Below are 23832 nucleotides of genomic sequence, written 5' to 3'. Positions count from 1 at the left end.
GCAACCTTATGAGAGGAAAGTTAAATATCATGCATCTGCATTTACAAAGGCCCTGTGAGAACACAGCAAGACAGCCATGTGTAAGCCTAGATGGCAGTGTGTGTGAAGAGATCCTGCTGACAATTTTTTTTTTATTATTCTTAAGACAGAATTTCACTTGTACTCATGATTCAATTCCTCTTAAATGCTGGAGTTATAGGCATGTATTGCCACACCTGGTTCCTGCATATTCCTTTTTTTTTTCCATTTTTTTTTCCTGCATATTCCTTATCTTGAACTTCCATCCTTTAGAATTACAAGAAAATTATTGTTATTTAAGCCGCATACTACATCCATAGCTACCCTAATAGGCTAACATTAGTGGTGAGTTCCCTGAGTTTTCTTTTTTATCTCCGGAATTAGGACTGTAACCTGGCAGTTAAAAAATAAGTGCCCCAACAAAAGCCTGTTCCCTCTAGCCACTGTGCTAGAGAGATGCAGCCTGCGAGAACAGAATTCTTACTATAATGACTCTACTAGAACCAAATAGTGCTTAAAATTCTATTCACTCCTATACTGCAGGTGTGTTTTGAATTTTGGCCATCGAGAGTGGCACTATTAGGAGGTGAGGCCTTGTTGGAGGAGTGTGTTATTGCAGATAAACAACCATCCACCTTAGTTAGAGTTTTTATAGCTGCAACAAAAACACCATGACCAAAAAGCAAGTTGGGAGGAAAGGGTTCACACTTCCAGATCCTAGTTCATCATCCAAGGAACCCATGCAGGGCTGGACACTAAGGCAGGAGCTGATGCAGAGGCCGTGGAGGGTGCTGCTTACTGGCCTGCTTGGAATGGCTTGCTCAGCCTGCTTTCTCATAGAACCCATATCCACCAGCCAGGGATGGCACTACCCACAACAGGCTGAGCCCTCCTCTATTGATCAGTAACTGAGAAAATGCCTTACAGCTGAAAACAAGTTGACACAAAACCAGCCAGTACAATGGTGTATTATCACGAGAATATACGAGTTGCCAAGTCATTTTGTGTTTTTTTTTTTTTAAGGGACCAAACAAAACAAAAACAAGCACATGAGGTAGAAATGAACTAAATAAGACATCGGACATTGATTAATTGCCCCACACCCATATGCATATTTGCATATCAATATACTATACATATATGCACACACATGCACACTTGAGCAGAATTATCTATTTTGCAAGGAAATGGATAGAACTAGAGGCAGTTATGGTAAAGAAAGTAAGGCAGACACAGAAAGATAAATATTGCATGTTTTCTGTCATAGTGGAACTTACATATTAGAAAGCAGACTAAAGGGAAAGGGAGATGGAGATGTAAAAAAAGACTACATGTTTTCTTTCTGGCAGGATCTTGGTTTATATGTAAGACATGGAAACAGGGAGGCAGTTGGGGAGATGAAGGGATTCGAGGTAGTTGAGAGGATGAACAAAAGTAAAGTGAAAACATAACACTGTGTGTGATAACTAACATACACTAAAATATGAAAAGAACAAGGGTTACCAATACCGGGGAGGTGGCATGGAGAGTTGGTGTCTAATTGGTTTGGGGTGATGGAAATGTTCTAGAGTTGATGGTGATGGTTGTGCAACAATGAAAATGTACTTGAGCCCACCAAAATTGATACCTAGATTTGCTAATGGCTTATTTTTTTGTTTGTTTCAGGCAACTTCTGACACTGTTTGGATCCAAGAAATATTCATTACTCAGCTTCTAGAGTGCTGGGGTTATAGACACGAGCCACCACACCTGGCTTTAAATGGGAAGTTTTAGATGGTGTATATTCATCACAGGTTTATATTTATATAAATCATGTTTCCTACTAAGAGCCTTCACTTAAGACTGATCAGAAATACTTGATCCCGAAGGCAAGACTCTGTTAAGACGTTATTTACTACCTAGCTCTTGTAAGTCACAGTGTTCCAGAGATGATATAAAAATAGCATATAATTTTTTTAGGAAAAGAGTAACACATTTTCATTATGCTGTCAGAGAGTGCTGTGATCCAGCAAAATGTGACACTCATTCTGAAAGGCTTCTTTACAGATTGTCCATGCCTCTCCATCCCTGTGGGCCTTTGGGTGTGACACAGGCTAGACCACCTCATCCTCATCACCAGCTTTCCATCTCCATTCCTCCACTTCCTTGTTCTCCACTTCATCCCAATACACTTCTCTTTTTATTTCACTCAGGTTATTTAAATTCAGTGGGAAATGGGAAGTAGTTTTTAAGAAATCTTTGTGGGTTGATTGAAGCACATTAAAAATTTTATGTAAGTGTGATTCTGAGATCCACTAAACTTCAGGTCGGTTTGTGCTCGCTCTCTTTCCTGCATGGTTCGTTAAATAGACCCTGCTCTAGCTTGCATCCCAGAGCAGAGAAAGCTCCTCACTGGTGGTTAGAGATTTCCAGATTATGTTTAAAACTAAAATTCATCACCAACTGGGTTTTCCTGTTGAATCAATATTTTGCATTTAGTCAAACTGCATTTTAACAAACAGACACCCCTGGCTTTCACTCCTGCCTTGAATGGGTGCTGAAAGGATTCCTGTAAGGAAATATAGAGGCCCTCAGATAATGTGCTAACTTCAAAAATGGAGACGATTAGAATTGTCATGACTTGTACTGGCTGGTTTTGTGTGTCAACTTGACACAGGTTGGAGTTATTACAGAGAAAGGAGCTACAGTTGGGGAAGTGCCTCCATGAGATCCAGCTGTGGGGCATTTTCTCAATTAGTGATCAGGTGGGGAGGGCCCCTTGTGGGTGGTACCACCTTTGGGCTGCTGCTCTTGGGTTCTATAAGAGAGCAGCAGGCTGAGCAAGCCAGGGGAAGCAAGCCAGTAAGAAACATCCCTCCATGGCCTCTGCATCAGCTCCTGCTTCCTGACCTGCTTGAGTTCCAGTCCTGACTTCCTTTAGTGATGAATGGCAACATGGAAGTGTAAGCTCAATAAACCCTTTCCTCCCCAACTTGCTTCTTGGTCATGATGTCATGCAGGAATATAAACCCTGAATAAGGCATGGCTGAATTTTCTCCCAACTGAATTCTGATGCTTCTCTCTTTCTTTTTTTTTAATGCTTTTATTTGTTTTTAAGTGAGACATATTGTTAAGCACATGCATGAAATGCCGAAAGCACTTTTATTCTTCCCTTTAGTCTGTGTCCACGTGGTAAAGGCAAAGAAGGCCTGCTGAAGCAAGGCACAGGCCCCGTGGCCCAGGGAGCTTAATAGTCATCATAGTTGACACTGGCTCCATGCCTAAAGCTTTCCTGGCTGCGGGGACCAATGGCCGCATCTTCATCATAATGACGCTGGTAGTAGTCACCATAATAGTAGTCATGGCCATTTTTATTTCTGTTTAGCCAATAGTTGACATCATCTTCAAATTTCTGTAGGAAAAAAAAAAAGAATGATAAAGAATGGTTTTGAAGACACATACTCCTCAGAAACTATGGCTTTTCTCTAAGTGGCTTTTTTTTAGTGATTGAGAATCAGCATCATGACAGGACAGATGCTTGTTATAATATTTTGTTCACACGTCAATCCAACCTTAGGATACCAGTATGAACTATCTGCCCACTAAAGAAATCTTTGCGCATGCTTTTGATAATTTCTACCATGTCAAGGTATATTCTACACCTGAGCATTTTTTCTCCTTATAAGGTAAATAAAATGTGCATCTGTCAAATGCAGTAATGGCCTGGCTGGCTCCGCTGTCCAGATCCACATCACCATGGTAGGTGCAGCTGCCTCCTGCCAGCGTATTCCTGTGCTTGGCCTGCCAAAAGGATTAAGTCAACCACTGACACCTTCAGCTCTGGGACAGTTCATCTGGGACACCTCATCCATGTTCTTGGTTCAGGCACAGAGTTCACTGTGCAGGCTTGTGAAGTGGGCTGTGGCTGTCAAGTCCTATGAGGACACTGGAAAATGCTCAAAGCAAGCTAGAGAGTCCTGGCTTACAAGAAACCTACAGTCAACTGGAGATAATTATGAAAGAAGAGAGCTACCCATTAATATAAATAAAAAGGCAAAGAAAAGGACCAGTAGTTTGTATGACCTCCTCCAGCAACTGCTTTTTGCTATAAATTGCCTTTTTAAAAGGGAGAATACCTCTGAAGTGATGGTGAAAATCAAAAATGGATTGTGATGGCAACTTCCGCTCCGACATTCACATTTTGTCTTTGTGTTAGGATAATGTAAAGCAATGTGCATTCAGTGTGAACCTCTGGATTCTGGATTTGGATTTTTTTTCCCCAGGCGAGTGCTGTATGGGATGAGACTTTCCAGGAATGCTGCAGGAGTCAGGGCTCCCAGTTGGCCCTTGACCATGTGTCTGAGCTAAGGGGTGGTGAGGTAAGTAGAGGCATTTTAACCTCTAGTGATTCCAATTTTGCATAAACTGAGGAACATCTGTCCTGAGGATCCCAAGACTAAAAACACTATGTTGGGGCCATGAAATGGGACTCTGGAGCCCATTATGGCTTAGCTGTAGGTCCCCTCCTGTGTGCCCCTCACCCTGGGCCACTGATTCTGATAACTCATTCGTTTGCTGCCCAGAACCATCATCTTCAGAGATGCCCACAATCTGTGTGGCGAGGACCGTTAGCTTAGACTTTTCACAACATCACATTTTGGGGTAAAATGATCTTACTGCCTCAATTTCTTACTAGGTTTGAGATTTCAAGTTCAAATGTGTATTTTAAATACACTTTAAGATCTTTTATGAATATATAAATGACAGGTTCACGTTTGAATATTAATTGAATATGGGCAGAGGCAAAGATAAAGAGGGATGATGCTATTCCAGTAAAAAGAACACCCGCTCATGGTATCTGAGCATAGTTTCTTATGGTCTTTTAATGTAAACTTAATCATAGTCTTTCTCAATCCTTGTTTTTTTGTGGTTTTGTTACCAGACATTATATTTTAGCCATTCACCCATATTAAAAGTTTAATAACTACTTAATGGTGGTCATTAAAGAGATACAAACTACCAAAATATGATATAAAATTCTCACCTACCAAATACATATATGTGCTTAAATATGCCAAACATAAGATGCTGATGACTCTAGAGCAGTACCCTTCTGAAGGACTTTTGGGGATGTGTAATTTGACTATCATACTTCATCTGAGTCCACCTGTTTCCCAGTATCTCCACTAGGGAGAACATACACCTAAGAAAGGAACAATTGATGCACAATGATATACTTTGAGTTGTGAAAAATGCTTAATAAAGTCATTTTCAAGTACTTCAAATCACCCCTGACATAGAGTTTAGCTTAAGTATGTAGCTACTTGCACAGAAAAAGAAGACAAATCTGAGTAGTGAAGGGACAGGGATGTATGGAAGCTGCGGATGGAAAGGAAGGGGCGATGCAGCCACATGGTTTGTTCTAATAAGAGGAGGCTTTTCTACCCTGCACAGTATGTCACACACTCTCTGTGAGTCTCATGTCCAGGACATGAGAACCTGGCCAGCTACCCAGCCACAGATGCTCCCTGACAGGCAAGCTATGTGGTCTCCCCTGGGCTCCTCAGGCACTCTGTGGATGGTCTCCAGGGAGTGAAATCTAGAGGGCCTGTCCTGCTCCTCCTTACCTGGACCTGTAGCCCAGACAATGACATGTGATTTTAAATAGTCTCATAAAATAGTTAACTTACTGACTGCCCACAGGTGCTTCCCGGCCCACATGAACTGCAAAGCAGCTCTACTTATAAGTGCATTGATGAAGTTTCCCCTAAACATCTGCAAGAACCACCTCTCTTTAAAAGTCCTTTTTTATGGTCTTCATGAGTCCGTATACCCATCTTGTTGCTTCAGCCAATTCTAGGCAAAGATGACACTATTTAGTGAGTTGTTTTGAGGATGCTCATCTGAAACTGGATAGCAGGGCTGAAGGCATTTCTAGGAAAATAAGATTCTTCAGGAATCTAGATGCAGCCCTTTGGCTCACAGATTCCCTGGATCTCGCCTTTCTACCTGGCTGGCTGGAATGCAGTGAAGAGTGAGCCCATACATTTGGAATAAAAAGTCCTGTGCTTGGTTTGTGTGCTCCTAGAAGCTAGAAGCTTGGTCCCCAGTATGGCATTGCTGGAGAGCTGGAACCTTTAAAAGGTGAGGTACTGGTGCAAAGTAATTAGGTCATGAAGGCTTTACCTACTAAAAGGACTAATGCTGTGGTGTTTCAGAGTAGGTGACTTCTTGTAAGGACTGGCAGTTGTAAAAGTCAGTGGGTGTGTTGATACACACCCATAATGTCAGCACTAGGAAGTGCAAGGTCTTCCTTGGCTATATACTAAGTTTGAGTCCAGGCTAGGCTACATGGAGAACATCTCAACAAACAGATAATGGAAAATTTATATGGAAAATAAATATGAATATAGCAAATTTAGACTTGCTTCTTGCTTTATATGTCAGTTTCTTGTTTTAATTATATATATTTTATTTTCTATATTCTTTGTTTACATTCCAAATGATTTCTCCTATCCCAGTTCCCCCCTCCCCATATGTCCCAATAACCTTCTTCTCTCCACTCATTCTCCAATCACCTCTCTCCTTTTTCTCTGTCCTTATATTCCCCTCCAATGCTAGATCAAGCCTTTCCAGAATCAGGACCCTCTCCTTACTTCTTCCTGGGAGTCATTTGTTATGCTAATTGTGCCTTGGGTATTCAGAGCTTCTGGGCTAATTAATATCCACTTATCAGAGATTGCATTCCATATGTATTCTTTTGTGATTGGGTTGCCTCACTTAGGATGATATTTTCCAGATCCAACCATTTGCCTAAAAATTTTGTGAATTCATTGTTTTTAATTGCTGAGTAGTATTCCATTGTGTAAATATACCACATTTTCTGTATCCATTCCTCCATTGAGGAACATCTGGGTTCTTTCCAGCTTCTGGCTATTATAAATAAGGGTGCTATGAACATAATGGAGCATGTGTCTTCGTTGCATGCCAGGGAATCCTTTGGGTATATGCCCAGGAGAGGTATAGCTGGGTCCTCCAGAAGTGTCATGTCCAGTTTTCTGTATGTCACAGTTTCTTAACATATGCTCCTGCTATTATGACACCATTTACCAAGGTGTTCTCACTAGAGCCAGTAGATTGTGACTTCAGACCTCCAGAACCACAAGCTAAACATGAACTCTGATACTTTGATAGAGCAACAGAGAACAGACTAATTAATATAAGAAGCAGAGTCTACCATCTCATGCCCTCTTCCTCAGGCCAGGCCTGAGTCCCACACAGCCTTCCTTATAGTGTCCAAGGCTCCCCATCAGAAAAGTACACTCACCGCCTCATCAAAGCCCATGTACAGGAACTGCTGGTACCACTGCTGTACCTCAGGCCGCGTACGGTCCCACAGCTGTCGTTTGGCACGCTTCAGGCCACCCAGGAATCCTTTTGCTGTGTGCTCAGCTACAGCTACATTAGTCTTTGATTGAACAGGCCCTGAAAAGATTAGTTCCAAAAAGACAAAGAATGAATTATTTTTTGAAAAGAATATTCTCTTTACTATTGAAAATTTTTCAATAGTAAATTGAATTTTTCCTCCTATGTTTTAAAAAGTTTGTATTTTATGTGTTTAGGTGTTTCATCTACATGTATGTCTTGGGCACCATGTACACACAGTACCAGCAAAGGCCAGAAGAGGGCATTACCCCTCCCCCCCCCAATCAGAGTTATAGACAATTGTGAAATACCATGTGGATACTGATGATAAAATCCTGAACTTCGGTTTTTTGGTTTTTTTTAAGACTTGTTTATTTATTTTACGTATGTGAGTACACTGTCACTGTCTTCAGGCACACCAGAAGAGGGCATCAGATCCTATTACGGTGCTTGTAAGCCATCATGTGGTTGCTGAGAATTGAACTCAGGATCTCTGGAAGAGCAGTCAGCGCTCTTAACTACTGAGCCATCTCTCCAGTCCCCAATCTTGAACTTCTAAAACAGCAGCCCTTAACTGCTACTGAGCATTTCTCTAGCCCTAGGCTATTATTAAATTTTTAATGTGGTTTAACTAGTCTGTGTTTTGAATTGACAGAAATTGTAAATATTTATGCTATAAATATGCAAGGATCAAAGTGGGTTCATTTCCCTCCCTTGAAATGCTTATATCTTCTTCATGTTGGGACACTTTAAACTCTTTTCTAGTTGTTCATAAAGTATGCAGTGGATTGTTCTGAGCTGTAGCCACACTGCTGTGATGCAGCACATTGTATAACCAGGACCTGCTTATTAGCCAACCTTCCCACCTTACTCCCTCTTCAGGCTCCACTATGAGATAGGAGGAAGGAAGGTAAATGATTGTTACATCAGAAATGTGGCACACATTTTCTAGTATCTTCAACCCCTAAATTTATAGAGCAAGGTGAAGAGAGGAGAAAGGATGTTCACTAGACAGTACAGTGGCTCCACTTGACCTAACTGATGAGAGTGACCACCAGCCAAGATTTTGACTTCTAGAATATTCTACTTCTGTGTCTCCTTGTTGCTCTCTATCACATAAGTCAGAAACTTTGCTTTTTTGTTTTTGTTTTGTTTTGCTTCACAAGTTAGTAATAAAAAGGTTTCCCCATGGGAATACATTTTCCGAATTGCTGACTGGATAGGCAGAGCACCAACAATGCCATTTTATACCTACCCCACGAGTCAGGGTTAGGGTCCTCAGTTCACAGGTGTTTCACCAGTCTAAAATAATCAACATTCAATTAACACTGTTCCACTGTCTCTGACTTCACACTGACAGCTTGGGGGGGGGGGAGGTAAGGCAAATAAATGTTTATTAGTAATAATACTTGTCTATCAGAATGCCCCAGCACATACCCATAGAACAAGCCCTCCAAGTGTGCAAGCCTTTGAAGAGCAAACTGTTTCTCATATCCCTAGCACAAGGCCTTCATGGACACATTCGTCACTGCTGTTCCACTGCTTACAGTTACATGTGAACACATCCTTACCCACTTGAGGCAGATTTACCTTCTCTTTTCTGGAGCATCTTCTTGAGTTTGTTTCCACTTATGCCACCTACATAAACAAAAACAACAGTTTCAGAGTCCATAATTCCTGGAATGTTTGCACTTTGTGCAATGTAAACAGTCAGAGTTCTAAATAAGAACTGCTGATCCCTGTCCTGATTTAACAGATCTGTAGTAAAGTATTTAATGGGATACTTGCCATAAAAGAAAAATGATGCATGGTATCTGGGGCTGCTGCTGATAACAGAATCATAGATGACAAGAACATTACTAATGAAGCTTCTCTTGCTAAAACAGTGTTTTTAGTCCTAATGTCTTCCTGCTTATCACATGCATCTTCCAGCAAACATTATCTTTATGGTACAATAAATCCTATAGTGCCCTCCTCCTAAACTCATAATCCTCTAGAAATAACCCCTTGGAAATTTCAGAGGTAAGATTTTTTTTAAGGATATTAAGATGGTTCTCACTGGACTCAGGGTGGGGGTCTACGCCCATGATGCAGATAAATACAGGCTAGGCAGCCCTGTGAGAAAGAGCCAAGCAGAGGTGAGGTTTCTATGGCAAGCCTGGGGACTTGGCTCTTTAAAATAGCTGTATAGTTTTGCAACTCTCTAATTGTCCTTCATTCAAGCTTTATTTGGAGGGTCGGAGCATTAGCTGTTAAATATGTTCATTTTTAAAGAGTTAAACTAATCAGCTTAATAATTTGATAGGAAATATGTCTAGCCTGAAAGAATACACACTCCATTCGGTGAGCTGGTACCTAAGAGTCGTACACAGGTTAGTTGGTCTCAGGAAGGGTAGACTCAAAGCCCCTGGGGAAAACACCACAGCGTCCTAAGTAAGAAACAGAGCATTTACTGGGGCCTGGAACTACCATGAGAACCTAGGATGGAAAAGGCCACAGCAAGGTAGTAATGCTGGCTTCTCATCAGGATTCTTACACTCTCAGTCCAACCAGGGTTTCTGAGAAAAGGACGCACCTGTGCTCACATCTGCAAAACGGATCCAAATGCAATTTAGAACTTGCTTTGCATGTACATAGGTGGTATAACTGGGTCACATAATAACTCCATTTCTAGTTTTCTAAGTAACTTCCACACTAACCTCCACAGTGGCTATGGCCAGTTTACTCCCACCAGTGTGACTAAAGGTTCCTGCTTCCTCACATCCTATCCAGTACACACTGTCATATGTTCTCTTCATGTTAGCTATTTGGATTAGAGTGAGATGGAACTACCTCAGTTCTAATTGGTGGTTCCCTGGTGCCTAAGGATGCTGAAAACTTTTTTAAATGCACCAAGATACTTAAACACTCACTTTTATTGCTACATGAGTCACAATAGCTAGGAAATGGAGCCAACTTGTGTGTGTGTGTGTCCACTCACATATAAATGGATAGAGAAACTGGTATAGAGACATAAAGAAAAATTATATCATTTTATGGTCAGAAAATGGATAAAACTGGAGATCACTATGTTAAGTGAGATAAGCTGGAGTGTTCTGGTTTAATTCCTTTTGCTATGATCAAACATATCTACAGAAACTTAGGAGAGGGGGAGGTTTGTTTGGCTTACACTTCAAGCTACAGTTCATCACTAAGGGAAGTCAGCGTAGACACTCAAGAACCTTCAAACAGGAATGATGGAGGAGCACCATTTGCTGGCTCACTCTCTGGCTGGCTCACTCATACCTACGCTCAGTAGTTCTCATGTACAGCTCAGAACCACCTTCTCAGGAAATGCCTCTGCTCATAGTGGTCTTGGCCTTCCTATAGGGATTAAGAATCAAGACAATACATAAAAGACATGACCACAGAGCAAGGGCAGTTACTCAACTGAGACTATTTTTTTAGTGATTCTAGGCCGTGCCATGCTGACAATACACAAAAAGGACAAACAACATACTTTTTCTCATGCTGAACCCAGATTTTAATTTATATGTGTGTGCTTTTTATGTATGTATACAGATTGGATATAGTTCATGGAAGTATAAAGGAGACCATGAGAGGAAAAGGTGAAAATTTAAAAGGTGGGAGGATAATTTGTTTTAATTACTTTTCTGTTGCTGTGACAAAATACTATGGTCATGGCAGTTTAAAGAAGAATCATTTAGTGGGAGCTTACGGTTCCAGAGGGTGAGTCCATAACAGTCGTGCAGGAGAGCATGGCAGCAGGCAGGCAAACATGGTGCTAACAGTAGCTGCTGTTTACCCCTAGTCTATGAGCAGGAGGTAGAGAGATAAAAAGAGCCAACTGATAATAGCATGGGCTTTTGAAACTTTGAAACCTACCCTCAGTGACATGCCTCCTCCAACAAGGTCACACCCCAGAATTCTTCCCAAACAGTTTCACCAACTGGGGACCAAACATTCAACTATATGAGCCTGTGGGTGCCATTTTTATTCAAACAATCATAGTAATAAAGACGTATCTTGGGATAAGAAAATAGGAAGGGGTTGTCTACAGAGAACAATGATGAAAGGCCCACCAGGAAGATATGGGGTGGGGGTAAGAAAAGAGAGGAAGAGGGCCAACGTACCTAAGAAATGGACAAAGAGAAACGTATTACTCTGTATAATAATTTTAAAATTAAAAAAATCAAAAGGAAGGATATCCATTTGGGATTCTGGGTATAGCTCAGTGAACACTCACTTAGCATGATAATCCTTGGGACTAATCCTCAGCACTTCAAAACAGCTAAAAAACCTGTACTGTGGTTGTCAACAATACATCAGTAAGTCTGGACAAAACACTTTTTTAGTGAGAACTCTTGCATAAATGATTTACTATGTTGATTTACTATGTTATGAAGGAGAAAAGGTGATCAATATTCAAAGTCAAGAGTCAGCACCTGGTTGTTTCTCTCTCTCTCTCTCTCTCCCTCTCCCTCTCCCTCTCTCTCTCTCTCTCTCTCTCTCTCTCTCTCTCTCTCTCTCTCTCTCTCTCTGTGTGTGTGTGTGTGTGTGTACTTGTATACACAGGTGTGTATACATTTGTGTGTGTAAATGTACCTAATGCTCACCAAGTTTCTAGATCCACATCACTCTTATTATGCGCAATCCATACAGAGCCTCTTCACTCAGCCTACTGCAGCATGAAAATATTGCCTGCTGACTGTCAGTGTGGCAGTGCCATCTGGAGAGCCTGGCCTATGCTACTGGATAGAGTAGGAAAATCCTAGGGCTTACCCAAGTGCCTCCCTGGTGATCTTATGGCTGTAGTGGCAACACTTTCTGGGCTGTGCTAGGAAAGTCTTGATTTATGGCCCCTCCTTTCACTCCCAGAAGTGCCTCAGCTTGAAGGATAATATATGGACATCCTAACATTAGAGAATGGGTAGCAGAGAAATATCCTGAGAAGAGTCTGTAAGAACATGCCAAGGAATGAGTGATAGGAATTATTGTCCTGACATCTTGCTCAGGGGAACCAGTATGTGCTGGGCAGGGAGCTAAGGAGTTAGCATAGCAGGCATCAGAGTATGGTGGTTGCTGTGGTCTCTATGTTACCTATGGTGATGTGGCTGTTTTAAAATAACATCAGAGTTCAGTATAGTTAAGAAATAACTGCCCCATCTCTGCTTTGTCATTGTCCTGATCAGGCCACATCTCTGCAGTTGAAGCTAACAGGAAACCTGAAGAAAGGAAACACTGTGGTTTCTGATGATCTCAACTGTTCCTTCAATCTACCACCATGGGCTCTAACTCTCTGGACCTGTAAACTCTAAATGTTTTGTTTTACAAGTTGTCTTGGCATAGTATTTTATCTCAGCAATAGAAAAGTAACCAAGATAGTGAGTAATATTTCCAGTGCCTAGGCTACCACATAAAGGTGGAGCAAGTGCCTCTAGGAGATTCCTCATTAAGAATTAATGCATTTGAGCATAAATCAACACAGTTGAGAATGGGCCAAACTCTGGAAAATGATTGTCTAACCAGTAAGGTGGGGCTGCTGTTAAGTGCTATACTTCCCTCCAAATCTTAAAACTCAATAAAGAAATCTATGAAAATATTTGCCAAAACAGTTACATTCTTGGTTCTAATATTAATTTTCAGGAATATCTTAGCATTTGTCAGTCTTTAACAAGCCACAGGACAGCACACACAGAATTAAGCACTGCCCTCCATCTGTTTGCCTTCTGTAGATGTGCTTAACAATTGATGAATGAAGTGTGGTCTCATGCTGAAAGAGACATGAGATTTGAGCTATTCCTGCAAGTTTCTTGCAAATTTGAGTCATTAGTACTTCAGGAATGAAAGCTCCACCACAGCAAATCTTAGCTGTGCAACTAAAAAGCTTGGAGAGGTCCCGTGCCATGAATTATGCATGCTGCTGCTATGCCAACCCTGTACATTCAGCTATATATTAATACATATAATTGGAGACCACACTAAATCTGCTTGAGGAAATGAGTAAAGAGCAAAAGGAGAACTGTACCTCCCTTACTACAACATCCCCGGCTATCATTTCCAGTCTGTGATGAAAAGCAGTCACATATGTAGCAAATACGGTTACCTGGAATTAGAATACACAGGGGACTGGACACATTCAGAATCTCAAGATGTGTCATTCTGAAGGTGAAAATCCATGACATGCAAATGAAGAAGGGCTATGATCATCCTCTTCATGAAATGTGCTTGCATGCCATAAAGAGGCATGTTTGGGACATGGAGAGGTGGCTCCTCTGCTAAGAACATTGGGTGCTCTTCCAGAGGACCTTAGTTTGATTTCTACATCTACCTGTCACTCCAGTGCCAGAGTTACAATGCCTTCTTCTGGCCTCTGCCGGTACTACATGCATGAAATACGCAGACACACATGTAGGACAAACACCGATACACATAAAATAAAAGGGGGAGAAGAAACAGTCATCTTTGAGACCCAGTGTATTTTCATCTTTCATTGTAAAGTTCACATATCAGTTCAGTCATGCTGATGCTGTAAGTGATTTTACTCCCTCACTTCTTGGCATTAACTCAGTAATATATGAGTGTTGAAAATGAATGGCCTACAGCCATGTTCACAAGGCCAGCTCACAAGAGGGTACTGCTGTCACTTGCAACAGTCACCCTTGCAGCAAGAACAAGCTCCCCTTTATTTTCATGGTCTCTTCTGCCATGACCCTGACTCCCCTCACTCTGGAGTTTGGTTTACCATGCCTGCTCTGAGAAAGCAAAAATAAAGCGCAGAGAAACTGAGTGTGACATTTGGCAATGGCCACCCTTTAGCACTGGGACAAACACCAGTTGTAGGTGATAGGCAAATAGTTTAGTGTCTTCCAGCTACTGTTCTCTTGTCCGTAAAGCTGGGGTCACTCTGCTGCCTCCCAGAGTTATAAACCTCAAAGGCACTCCTATGCACAGGAGCTCACTTGTGAGCTCTAAAGGGTCACACAAAAGAGCCACTTTCCAGGTTCAGAAGATAGAGTCTATAGTTTAAAGGCCTGAACTCCCTGTAGAGTATGCTGTGAAAGTGCTTTTAATGGAAAAGGAACTGGAGATTTTCAGTTAATTCAGCTAAATATAGTAGAAATATATTAGCTAATATGTAGATATATTTCATGTTTAAATATAATAGCTAACAAAATAGCTAATAATTCAGCTGAATATAGTAGAAAAAGTTAAAAACATTATTCAACGTTAAGGGCTGATGAAACATTAGGCCAGCTCAGCTTTGCAGCCTGAACACCCTTAGTCAGCTCTGCTGGAGCAAACTACCTGGAAGGGGACTGGAGAAAGAGAGCAGCTTGTCCTGCCTCTGAATCCTACTCCCTTCAGGCCTCCACCATCCCTCATTTAGCATTTCTTGTGGCGCCTTCAGATCCCTATTGCATTTGCCCAAGGTTGCCCCTCAGTCTATAATGCTCTTTTTGAAATTAATTTCCTCACTGCCTGCCCAAGTGTGCTCATTGGGACTTAGGCGAGTGCAAAATTCTAGACCCGGTTCCTCTGTCTTCTTTGTTTAGTCCAGGCTAAGAGCAGGATCATATGCAGGCACGAAGCATCCCATTTACAATCTACTTCCCCAGCACCCTCAGTACTCTCTGCCAGAAATCCTCCATTTACCTGGACCCAGACACAGCAGAAGGAGCAGCACCAGCCCGGCAACGGCCAGGATCGCAGGCCGTGCAGACGACGAGGTGCTCATGGTGCCAGAGGGCTACAAAGTGGCTGGAGGGACGACTGGAGCAGGGACCGAGGCTCAGCGAGGCAGGCACAAGAGCTCTGGTGTCCTTGCTCAGGGCGGGACCCACCGGGTGGGCAACTAGCCAGCAGGCCAGGCCGCCGGCCAAGCTTTTTGATTCAATGCCACGGAGGCACACTGCCCTGTGGGTCTGCTGCAAATCGCTGAGAGGAGCCGTGGACCAAAGGGGAGAGGGCAAGACAGATGCCAGGCACACCCCAACCAGGCTGAACAGAAAACTCTGGCTCACTCCTCTTTCCTGAACGCCCCCTGAGCCATTCCTCTCCAGCACAAGCCTCCCCTAGCACCCCAAACCTTTGGCTTCAGGCTCAGGCCTTGCCTTTTAAAGTAGCCCTTAGAATGTTCTTAATTCCTGAACTGTAGTTAAAGTTGGCTCCTGCAGGGTCTCTTTTTGTGATATTTTGAAAGATTCTGGGTTCAGAACGGCAATTCAGGAAAAACTTGCCAACCCAAAGTACTGCAGTGCAAAAAGCCTTGGAGAGACCAGTGTTTTGCAAAGTTTTTAGTGAAGATTCTGTGTCCATTGTGCACACTCTCATTCTGGAACATTGGAGCAATTGAAAAGGAGGCAGAAGACACTCGTTTTCGCAGTAGCAGGCTTGATCACCAAAAGAGGTCATAGAACAGTGTGCTCAGCACAGAGAAGAGCAGCTGGGGTCTTCCTGACCACTATGTCGGAAGCTGGGCTCCATTCCCAGCAGCAGGTTGGTGGAACAGACAAACTTGTCAACTGATAAATGGAAACTTGGCTTTTGGAGGATTTTCCCAGTCTGAGCTGAGTAAGTTTCTTCAAGAGATTGTCAGTTTTAAATTATGGAGAGGTGCTTAGTGCCTGGCCACTTGGGGTGAGACCTTCTCATGTAGAAGAGTTTCTCCAGCAGGCAGGAGAAAATCAAAGTTTAGCCAGCAAAGAAAAAGAAGAGAAAGGTGAACCTGGGAGTTACATAAATGCTGATTTGGGAGTCATGGGTGTAGAAGAGTTAGGATCTTGCTAGTGCATTCTGCTGGTCACCTGATCTATCAGGTGTTGGGTAAGAGATAAAAATCTTTTGTTGTTGTTGTTTACTTTTTCCCTTTTATTTAAAAATAGATTCATTTCTCTTTTTTAATTTAATTTTTTGTTAGATATATTCTTTATTTACATTTCTAATGATTTCCTCTTTCCTGGTCCCGCCCCCCTCAAAAATCCCATAAGCCATTTCCCCTCACCCTGTTCCACAATCAACCCCCTCCCCGTCCCTGTCCTGGTATTCCCCCTACACTGCTGCATCAAGCCTTTCCAGGACCAGGTACCTCTCCTCCCTTTGATGTCCAACAAGGCCATCCTCTGCTACCTATGCATCTGAGGCCATGGATAACACCATGTGTACTATCTGACTGATAATTTTGTCCCTGGGAGTTCTGAGAGTACTGACTGGGTAGCTCATATTGTTGTTCCTCCTATGGTGCTGCAAACCCCTTCAGCTCCTTGGATCCTTTCTCTAGGTCCCCCATTGGGGACCCTGTGCTTAGTTCAATGGCTGGCTGAGAGTGTCACCCTCTGTATTTGTCATGCTATATCAGGCTCTGGTCACTTGTGGGCATCAATAATAGTGTCTGGGTTTTATAACTGGGATATGGGATGGATCACTAGGTGGGATAGTCTCTGGAGGGTCTTTCCCTCAGACTCTGCTCCACACTTTTGTCTCTATATCTCCTTCTGTGGTATTTGTTCCCCCTTCTGGGAAGAACCAGAATATCCATACTTTGTTCTTCCTTCTTCTTGGGCATAGTTTGATATGTAAATTGTGTCTTGGGTATTCCAAGCTTCTGGGCTAATATCCACTTATCAGTGAGTGCATACCATGTGTCCTTTTGTGATTAGGTTACCTTACTTAGGATGATATTTTCCAGTTCTACCCATTTACCTAAGAATTTTATGAATTCATTGTTATTTTAATACTCATTATTAACTGAGTAGTATTCCATTGTGTAAATATACCACATTTTCTGCATCTACTGGGTTCTTTCCAGCTTCTAGCTATTATAAATAGGGCTGCTATGAACATAGTGGAACATGTGTCCTTACTACATGTTAAAGAATCCTCTGGGTATATGCCCAGGAGTGGTATAACAGGGTCCTCCAGTAGTATCATGCCCAGTTTTCTGAGGAACTGCCAGACTTATTTCCAGAATGGTTATACCATCTTACAATCCCACCAGCAGTGGAGGAGTGTTCCTCTTTCTCCACATCCTCGTCAACACCTGCTGTCTCCTGAATTTTTGATCTTTGCCATTCTGACTGGTATGAGGTGAAAGTTCAGGGTTGTTTTGATTTGCATTTCCCTGATGACTAAGGATGTGAAACATTTCTTTATGTGCTTCTCAGTCATGAAAATTCTTTGTTTAGCTCTGTACTGCATTTTTTAATAGGGTTATTTGGCTTTCTGGAATCTAACTTCTTGAGTTCTTTATATATATTGGATATTAGCCCTCTGTCAGAAGTAGAGTTGGTAAAGATCTTTCCCAAATTTGTTGGTTGCCGTTTTGTCCTATTGACAGTGTTCTTTGCCTTGTAGAAACTTTGAAATTTTATGAGGCCCCATTTGTCAATTCTTGACCTTAAAGTATAAGCTATTGGCGTTCTGTTCAGGAAATTTTCCCATGCAGCCATGTGCTCAAGGGCCTTCCCAAATTTCTTTTCTATTTCAGTGTGTCTGGTTTTATGTGGAGGTCCTTGATCCACTTGGACTTGAGCTTAGTACAAGGAGATAAGAATGGATCAATTTGCATTCTTCTACAAGCTGACCTCCAGTTGAACCAGCACCATTTGTTGAAAAGGCTATCTTTTTTCCACTGGTGGTTTTAGCTCCTTTGTCAAAGATCAAGTGACCATAGGTGTGTGGGTTCTTTTCTGGGTCTTCAATTGTATTCCATTAATCTACCTGCCTGTCACTGTACCAATACCATGCAGTTTTTAACACTATTGCTCTGTAGTACTGCTTGAGGTCTGGGATACTGATTTCCCCCAGAAGTTCTTTTATTGTTGAGAATAGATTTAGCTATCCTGGATGTTTTGTTATTCCAGATGAATTTGAAAATTGTTCTTTCTAACTCTATGGAGAATTGAGTTGGGATTTTGATGGGGATTGCATTTTATCTGTAGATTGCTTTTGGCAAGATGGCCATTTTTACTATATTAATCCTGCCAATCCATGAGCATGAGAGATCTTTCCATTTTCTGAGTTCTTCTTCAATTTCTTTCTTCAGATTTGAGAAGATTTGAAGTTCTTCTCATACAAGTCTTTCACTTGTTTGGTTAGAGTCACATCATATCATAGATACTTTATATTGTTTGTGATTATTGTGAAGGGTGTCGTTTCCCTAATTTCTTCCTCAGTCACTTTATCCTTTGAGTACAGGAAAGCTAAAGATTTGTTTGAGTTAATTTTATATCCGGCCACTTTGCTGAAGTTTATCACCTATAGGAGATTTTTGGTCATTTAAGTATACTATCATATCATCTGCAAATAGTGATAATTTGACTTCTTCCCTTCTAATTTGTATCCCTTTGACCTCTTTTTGTTGTCTAATTGCTTGAGCTAGAACTCAAGTACTATATTGAATAAATATGAAGAGAGAGGGCAGCCTTGTCTAGTCCCTGATTTTAGTGGGATTGCTTCAAGTTTCTCTCCATTTAGTTTGATGTTGGTTACTAGTTTGCTGTATATTGCTTTTACTATGTTTAGGTATGGGCCTTGAATTCCTGTTCTTTCCAAGACTTTTAGCATAAAAGGATGCTAAATTTTGTCAAATGCTTTTTCAGCATCTAATGAAATGACCATATAGGTTTTTTCCTTGAGTTTGTTTATGTAGTGGATTACATTGATGGATTTTCATATATTGAACCAACCCTGCATCCCTGGGATGAAGCATACTTGATCGTGGTGAATGATCATGGTGAATGATCATTTTGATGTATTCTTGGATTTGTTTGGCAAGAATTATATTGAGTATTTTTGCATCGATGTTCATAAGGGAAATTGGTCCGAAGTTCTCTTTCTTTGTTTGGTCTTTGGTTTAGGTATAAGCTTAATTGTGGCTTCATAAAATGAATTAGGTAGAGTCCCTTGTGTTTCTATTTTGTGGAATAGTTTGAAGAGTATTGGTGTTAGGTCTTTTTTGAAGGTCTGATAGAATTCTGCACTAAAACCATCTGGTCCTGTGCTTTTTTTTTTTTTTTTTTTTTTTTTTTTTTTTGTTTTTTTTTTTTGTTTTGTTTTTTTTTGGTTGGGATACTGTTAGTGACTGCTTCTATTTCCTGAGGGCCAATGTGACTATTTAGATGGATTATCTAATCCTTTTTTAACTTTGACACCTGGTATGTTTTTGGTTGGGAGACTTTCAACGATTGCTTCTATTTCTTTAGGGGTTATGAGACTGTTTAGATAGTCTATCTGATCCTGATTTAACGTTGGTATTTGGTATCTGTCTAGGTAATTGTCCATTTCATCCAGATTTTCCAGTTGTGTTGAGTATAGGCTTTTGTAGTAGGAGCTGCTGATTTTTTTTAATTTCCTCAGTTTCTGTTGTTATATCTCCCTTTACATTTCTGATTTTGTTAATTTGGATACTGTCTCTGTGCCCTCTGGTTAGTCTGGTTTATCTATCTTGCTGACTTTCTCAAAGACCCAGCTCCTGGTTTTGTTGATTCTTTGTATAGTTCTTTCTGTTTCTACTTGTTGATTTCAGCCCTGAGTTTGATGATTTCCTGTCTTCTATTCCTCTTGGGTGTATTAGCTTCTTTCTGTTCTAAAGCCTTCATGTGTGCTGTTAAGCTGCTAATGTATGCTCTCTCCAGTTTCCTTTTGGAGGCACTCAGAGCTATGAGTTTTCCTCTTAGCACTGCTTTCATTGTGTCCCATAAATTTGGGTATGTTGTGCCTTCATTTTCATTAAATCCTATGAAGTCTTTGATTTCTTTCCTTATTTCTTCCTTGGCCAAATTATCATTGAGTAAAGCATTGTTCAGCTTCCATGTGTAAGTGGGCTTTCTATGTTTTTTGTTGCTATTGAAGATCACCCACCCTTACTCCATAGTGATCTGATAGGAAGCATGGGATGAGTTCCATCTTCTTATATATGTTGAGGTCTGTTTTGTGACCAATTACATGGTCAATTTTGGAGAAGGTACCATGATGGGCTGAGAAGACCTTATATTCTTTTGATGTAGGATGAAATCTTCTATAGATATCTATTAAATCCATCTGGTCCAAAACTTCTGCTAGTTTCACTATGTCTCTGTTTAGTTTGTGTTTCCCTGATCTGTCCATTGAGGAGAGTGGGGTGTTGAAGTCACCCACAATTTTTGTGTGAGGTGCAATGTGAGCTTTAAGCTTTAGTAAAGTTTCTTTTATCAATGAGGGTGCCCTTGTATTTAAAGCACAGATGTCTAGAATTGAGAGTTCTTCCTGGTAGATTTTTTCCTTTGATGAGTATAGTGTCCTTCTGTATCTTTTTGGATGACTTTTGGTTGAAAGTCTATTTTATTGGATATTAGAATGGCTACTTCAGCTTGTTTCCTGGGACTATATGCTTGGAAAATTGTTTTCCAGCCTTTTACTCTGAGGTAGTGTTTGTCTTTGACACTGAGATGTGTTTCCTGTATGCAGCCAAATGTTGGGTCCTGTTTACATATCCAGTCTGTTAGTCTATGTCTTTTTATTGGGGATTGAATCCATTGAATCAATTGTTGCTTCCTGTTATTTTTGATGTAATTTTTATGTTTATGTGTTTATCTTCTCTTGGGTTTATTGAAAGATTAATTTCTTGCTTTTTCTAGTGTGTGGTTTCCCTCCTTTTGTTAGTGTTTTCCATTCATTATCCTTTGAAGAGTTGGATTTGTGGAACGATATTGTGTAAATATCCTTCCAGGGGACATCTGCTCTTCAGGGAGTCCCGAGGTTAGAACTAAGGCCACCATCTTTACTCCTGTGACTGAGGGGGCTGTTACAGCCAGGAACACAGGGCACACCTGAGTGTAAGATCACTTGGGACTTGGTCCACCAGGGCCCCACCTGCACCCAGGAGCTGGGCAGCGCCACATCACTCTGTGCCAGGAAAGAGCTGTCACCCAGGGTTGCTGAAACAGGCTTGCAGACACACAGGAGAGCAAGCACCAGCCAGAGACAGCAGGACCAACTAACACCAGACATAACCAGATGGCAAAAGGCAAATGCAGGAATGTTACTAACAGGAATCAAAGCAACATGGAACCATCTGAACCCAATTCTCCCACAACAACAAGTCCTGGATACCCCAACAGAACAGAAAAGCAAGATTTGGATTTAAAATCACAGGTCATGGTGCTGATAGAGGGCTTCAAGAAGACATAACAATTGTAACTTTATTTAAAAGACTCTCAAGGATGCTGAAGAGTGCCTCAGAGGGCACTGGGTGAAACTCCACTATAGAAGATTCCCTGTCCTCTTGCCCTTCCCTTGGCCTCAGTGAGGAGAATCATTTCTCCCTTGTAGACTGAGCATAGTGGGAAGGTACAGGGTTTAGGTTCCAGTATTTTTCTGCATTTTGCACAAATATTTAGATAACTCACTTGTCCTTCTATGTGTGGATCTCTAAAGTGGAGGCTATAGCATCTGCTGCACTGAGGTAAGAAGTCAATGTGGAGAACTCCCTCATATGCTTTAAGCACACAAAAATGTTCGTAATTACTGTTGTCACCTAGATCCTGTCTGGCCTCTGTGTCCTATGCTCAGTGCCTGTGGTCTTTATCCCCTTCCTGCCCAGGCCTGACTTTCAGGAGCTACCATTCTGGAATGATGCCAATTCACCCCTACTGTCATTGTCATCAGGGCTTTTCAAATGCTGCACAAGTTGTCTTTCAGAATGCTGAAATGACATCTGCCTTTAAATTCTGATTCACAAATAATTTGGGGACAGAGGGAGAGGGGAAGTGCCCTTATTCTCTGGGGCTCCATCAGCCAAGCACTCTACAAAGAAGCTCTGCAGGACACATCATGTAGGACAGAGAGACAATCTAGCACAACTTTGATCCAATACCACCACATCACAAGGGATGGCAAGATAGCTGTTACAGTGGAATAGGCTCCATTACAGGATTGCCATTTTTGTAGGTGTAGGAAGTGGAATTGGAGTGATGTTTCAAAGCCCTTTGCCCTTACAAGAGCAGCCTGAACAATGTATGGGTAAAATGATACAATGTAAGAGGTTTGCTTTTAAATGCTTAATGAAAGGGCTAAAGAGATGGCTCTAGGGTTAAGGTACTTGTTCTTTTACAGGGAAACCTAGTTCAGTTCCAGCACCCACAGAGCATCTCATAACCACCTATAACTTCAGTTTCAGGAGATCCAATGTCCTCTTCTGGTTGTCACGGGTACCAGATATGCAGTGCACATACATAGGAGCACATGAATATACATATAACATAAAATATATAAATGCATCTTTAAAATACTCTTTAAAATAATTACAATAGATTATTCTTTTGCCAGGAAACCATGCAAACTATAAGCCTCCAGTTGTGATATGTATATAGGAGCTAGGTCTGCATGCATGCATGCCCCAAAGAGTCATATATTGAAATCCTACTCCCCAGGGTAATAGAGATGGGCCCTTATAAAAACTTCCAGAGAGATCCCTACCCCCTTTCCACCATGGGAAGACAGCTTGAGAAGGTGCTATCTATAAACTAGAAGTTGAGCGAGCCCTCAACAGATATTCATTCTCCTGTTGCCTTGATCTGGGATGTGCCAGTACCAAGAATTACCGGCTATCAATTTCTGTTGCTTACAAAATTCTTAGTTTAAAGTATATGGTTATACCAGACCTAAGAAAGTAAGACAATGGAGCATCATTCTAGTCTTCTCCAGAATGTATTTACAAATATTCGTTAAAATGTAGGACCTTAATGCTACTCCACTGCCATACAACTCCCACAGAATATACAATTGCATATGACCCTAGTTCAATTACTGAATCTATTTCTTGGTGCCTTCATACCTCCACAGGTCTGCCTGCACCAATGCCACTTTCTGATATACATTTTTTACTCCTTGCCACTTCCCAAGCACTGCTTCAACAATGCCTCCAAACATAGTGATTTGGAACTACCATATTCTTTATGCTTCTTGGTCCTGTGGATCAGGAGTCTGAGTTGGGCTCAGCTAGGTGGTTCTTCTGTTTTTGTGAAGTGCTGCTGGAGATCTCTTATATTGTTTGGAGGGTAGAGAGACTAAGGTAGACAGCTACACTTGTCTGGTGGCATGATGGAGCTGAACTACACTGAGGTACACGCTTGTGGTATCTCAAGCCTGGTGGCTTTAGGCTCCCAGAAGGAGGGTTGCAAGCACAGGTATCCCAGAGGACAAGAAAAGCAAGCTGCCATGTTAAGTCTTAACCTGTAAACTGGCACAAATCAATTCCATTGTGTTCTACTGCTCAATGAACCACCATATAGTGAAGGGCCAATGGGAGAATATCAAAGAGGTTATAGTTCCTTTAAACCTGCTACAACCACCATGTTTCTAAGCCAGGCTCGGGTGCTGCTCCTCAAGAGGCTTTCCCTACTTCCTCCACAGGCTCAAGTATCCTTCCTT

General features: G+C 41.5%; 1 protein-coding gene across 1 annotated transcript; it reads right to left on the bottom strand.

The window, feature by feature from the left end:
* Positions 1-3140: 3140 nt before the first annotated feature.
* Positions 3141-15428, bottom strand: Ecrg4 (ECRG4 augurin precursor). The gene is made up of 4 exons (XM_052193295.1): positions 15079-15428; positions 9013-9060; positions 7325-7482; positions 3141-3409 (listed from the first exon to the last, which is right to left on the bottom strand). The coding sequence occupies exons 1-4, from the start codon at positions 15158-15160 to the stop codon at positions 3245-3247; spliced, it is 453 nt and encodes a 150-aa protein (XP_052049255.1). The 5' UTR covers positions 15161-15428; the 3' UTR covers positions 3141-3244.
* Positions 15429-23832: the final 8404 nt, after the last annotated feature.

The sequence above is a fragment of the Apodemus sylvaticus genome, chromosome 9 (genome assembly GCF_947179515.1).
Source record: "Apodemus sylvaticus chromosome 9, mApoSyl1.1, whole genome shotgun sequence".
Taxonomy (NCBI): domain Eukaryota; kingdom Metazoa; phylum Chordata; class Mammalia; order Rodentia; family Muridae; genus Apodemus; species Apodemus sylvaticus.
The sequence above is the reverse complement of the archived record's forward strand: the minus strand, read 5'-3'. Positions and strand labels throughout refer to the sequence as shown.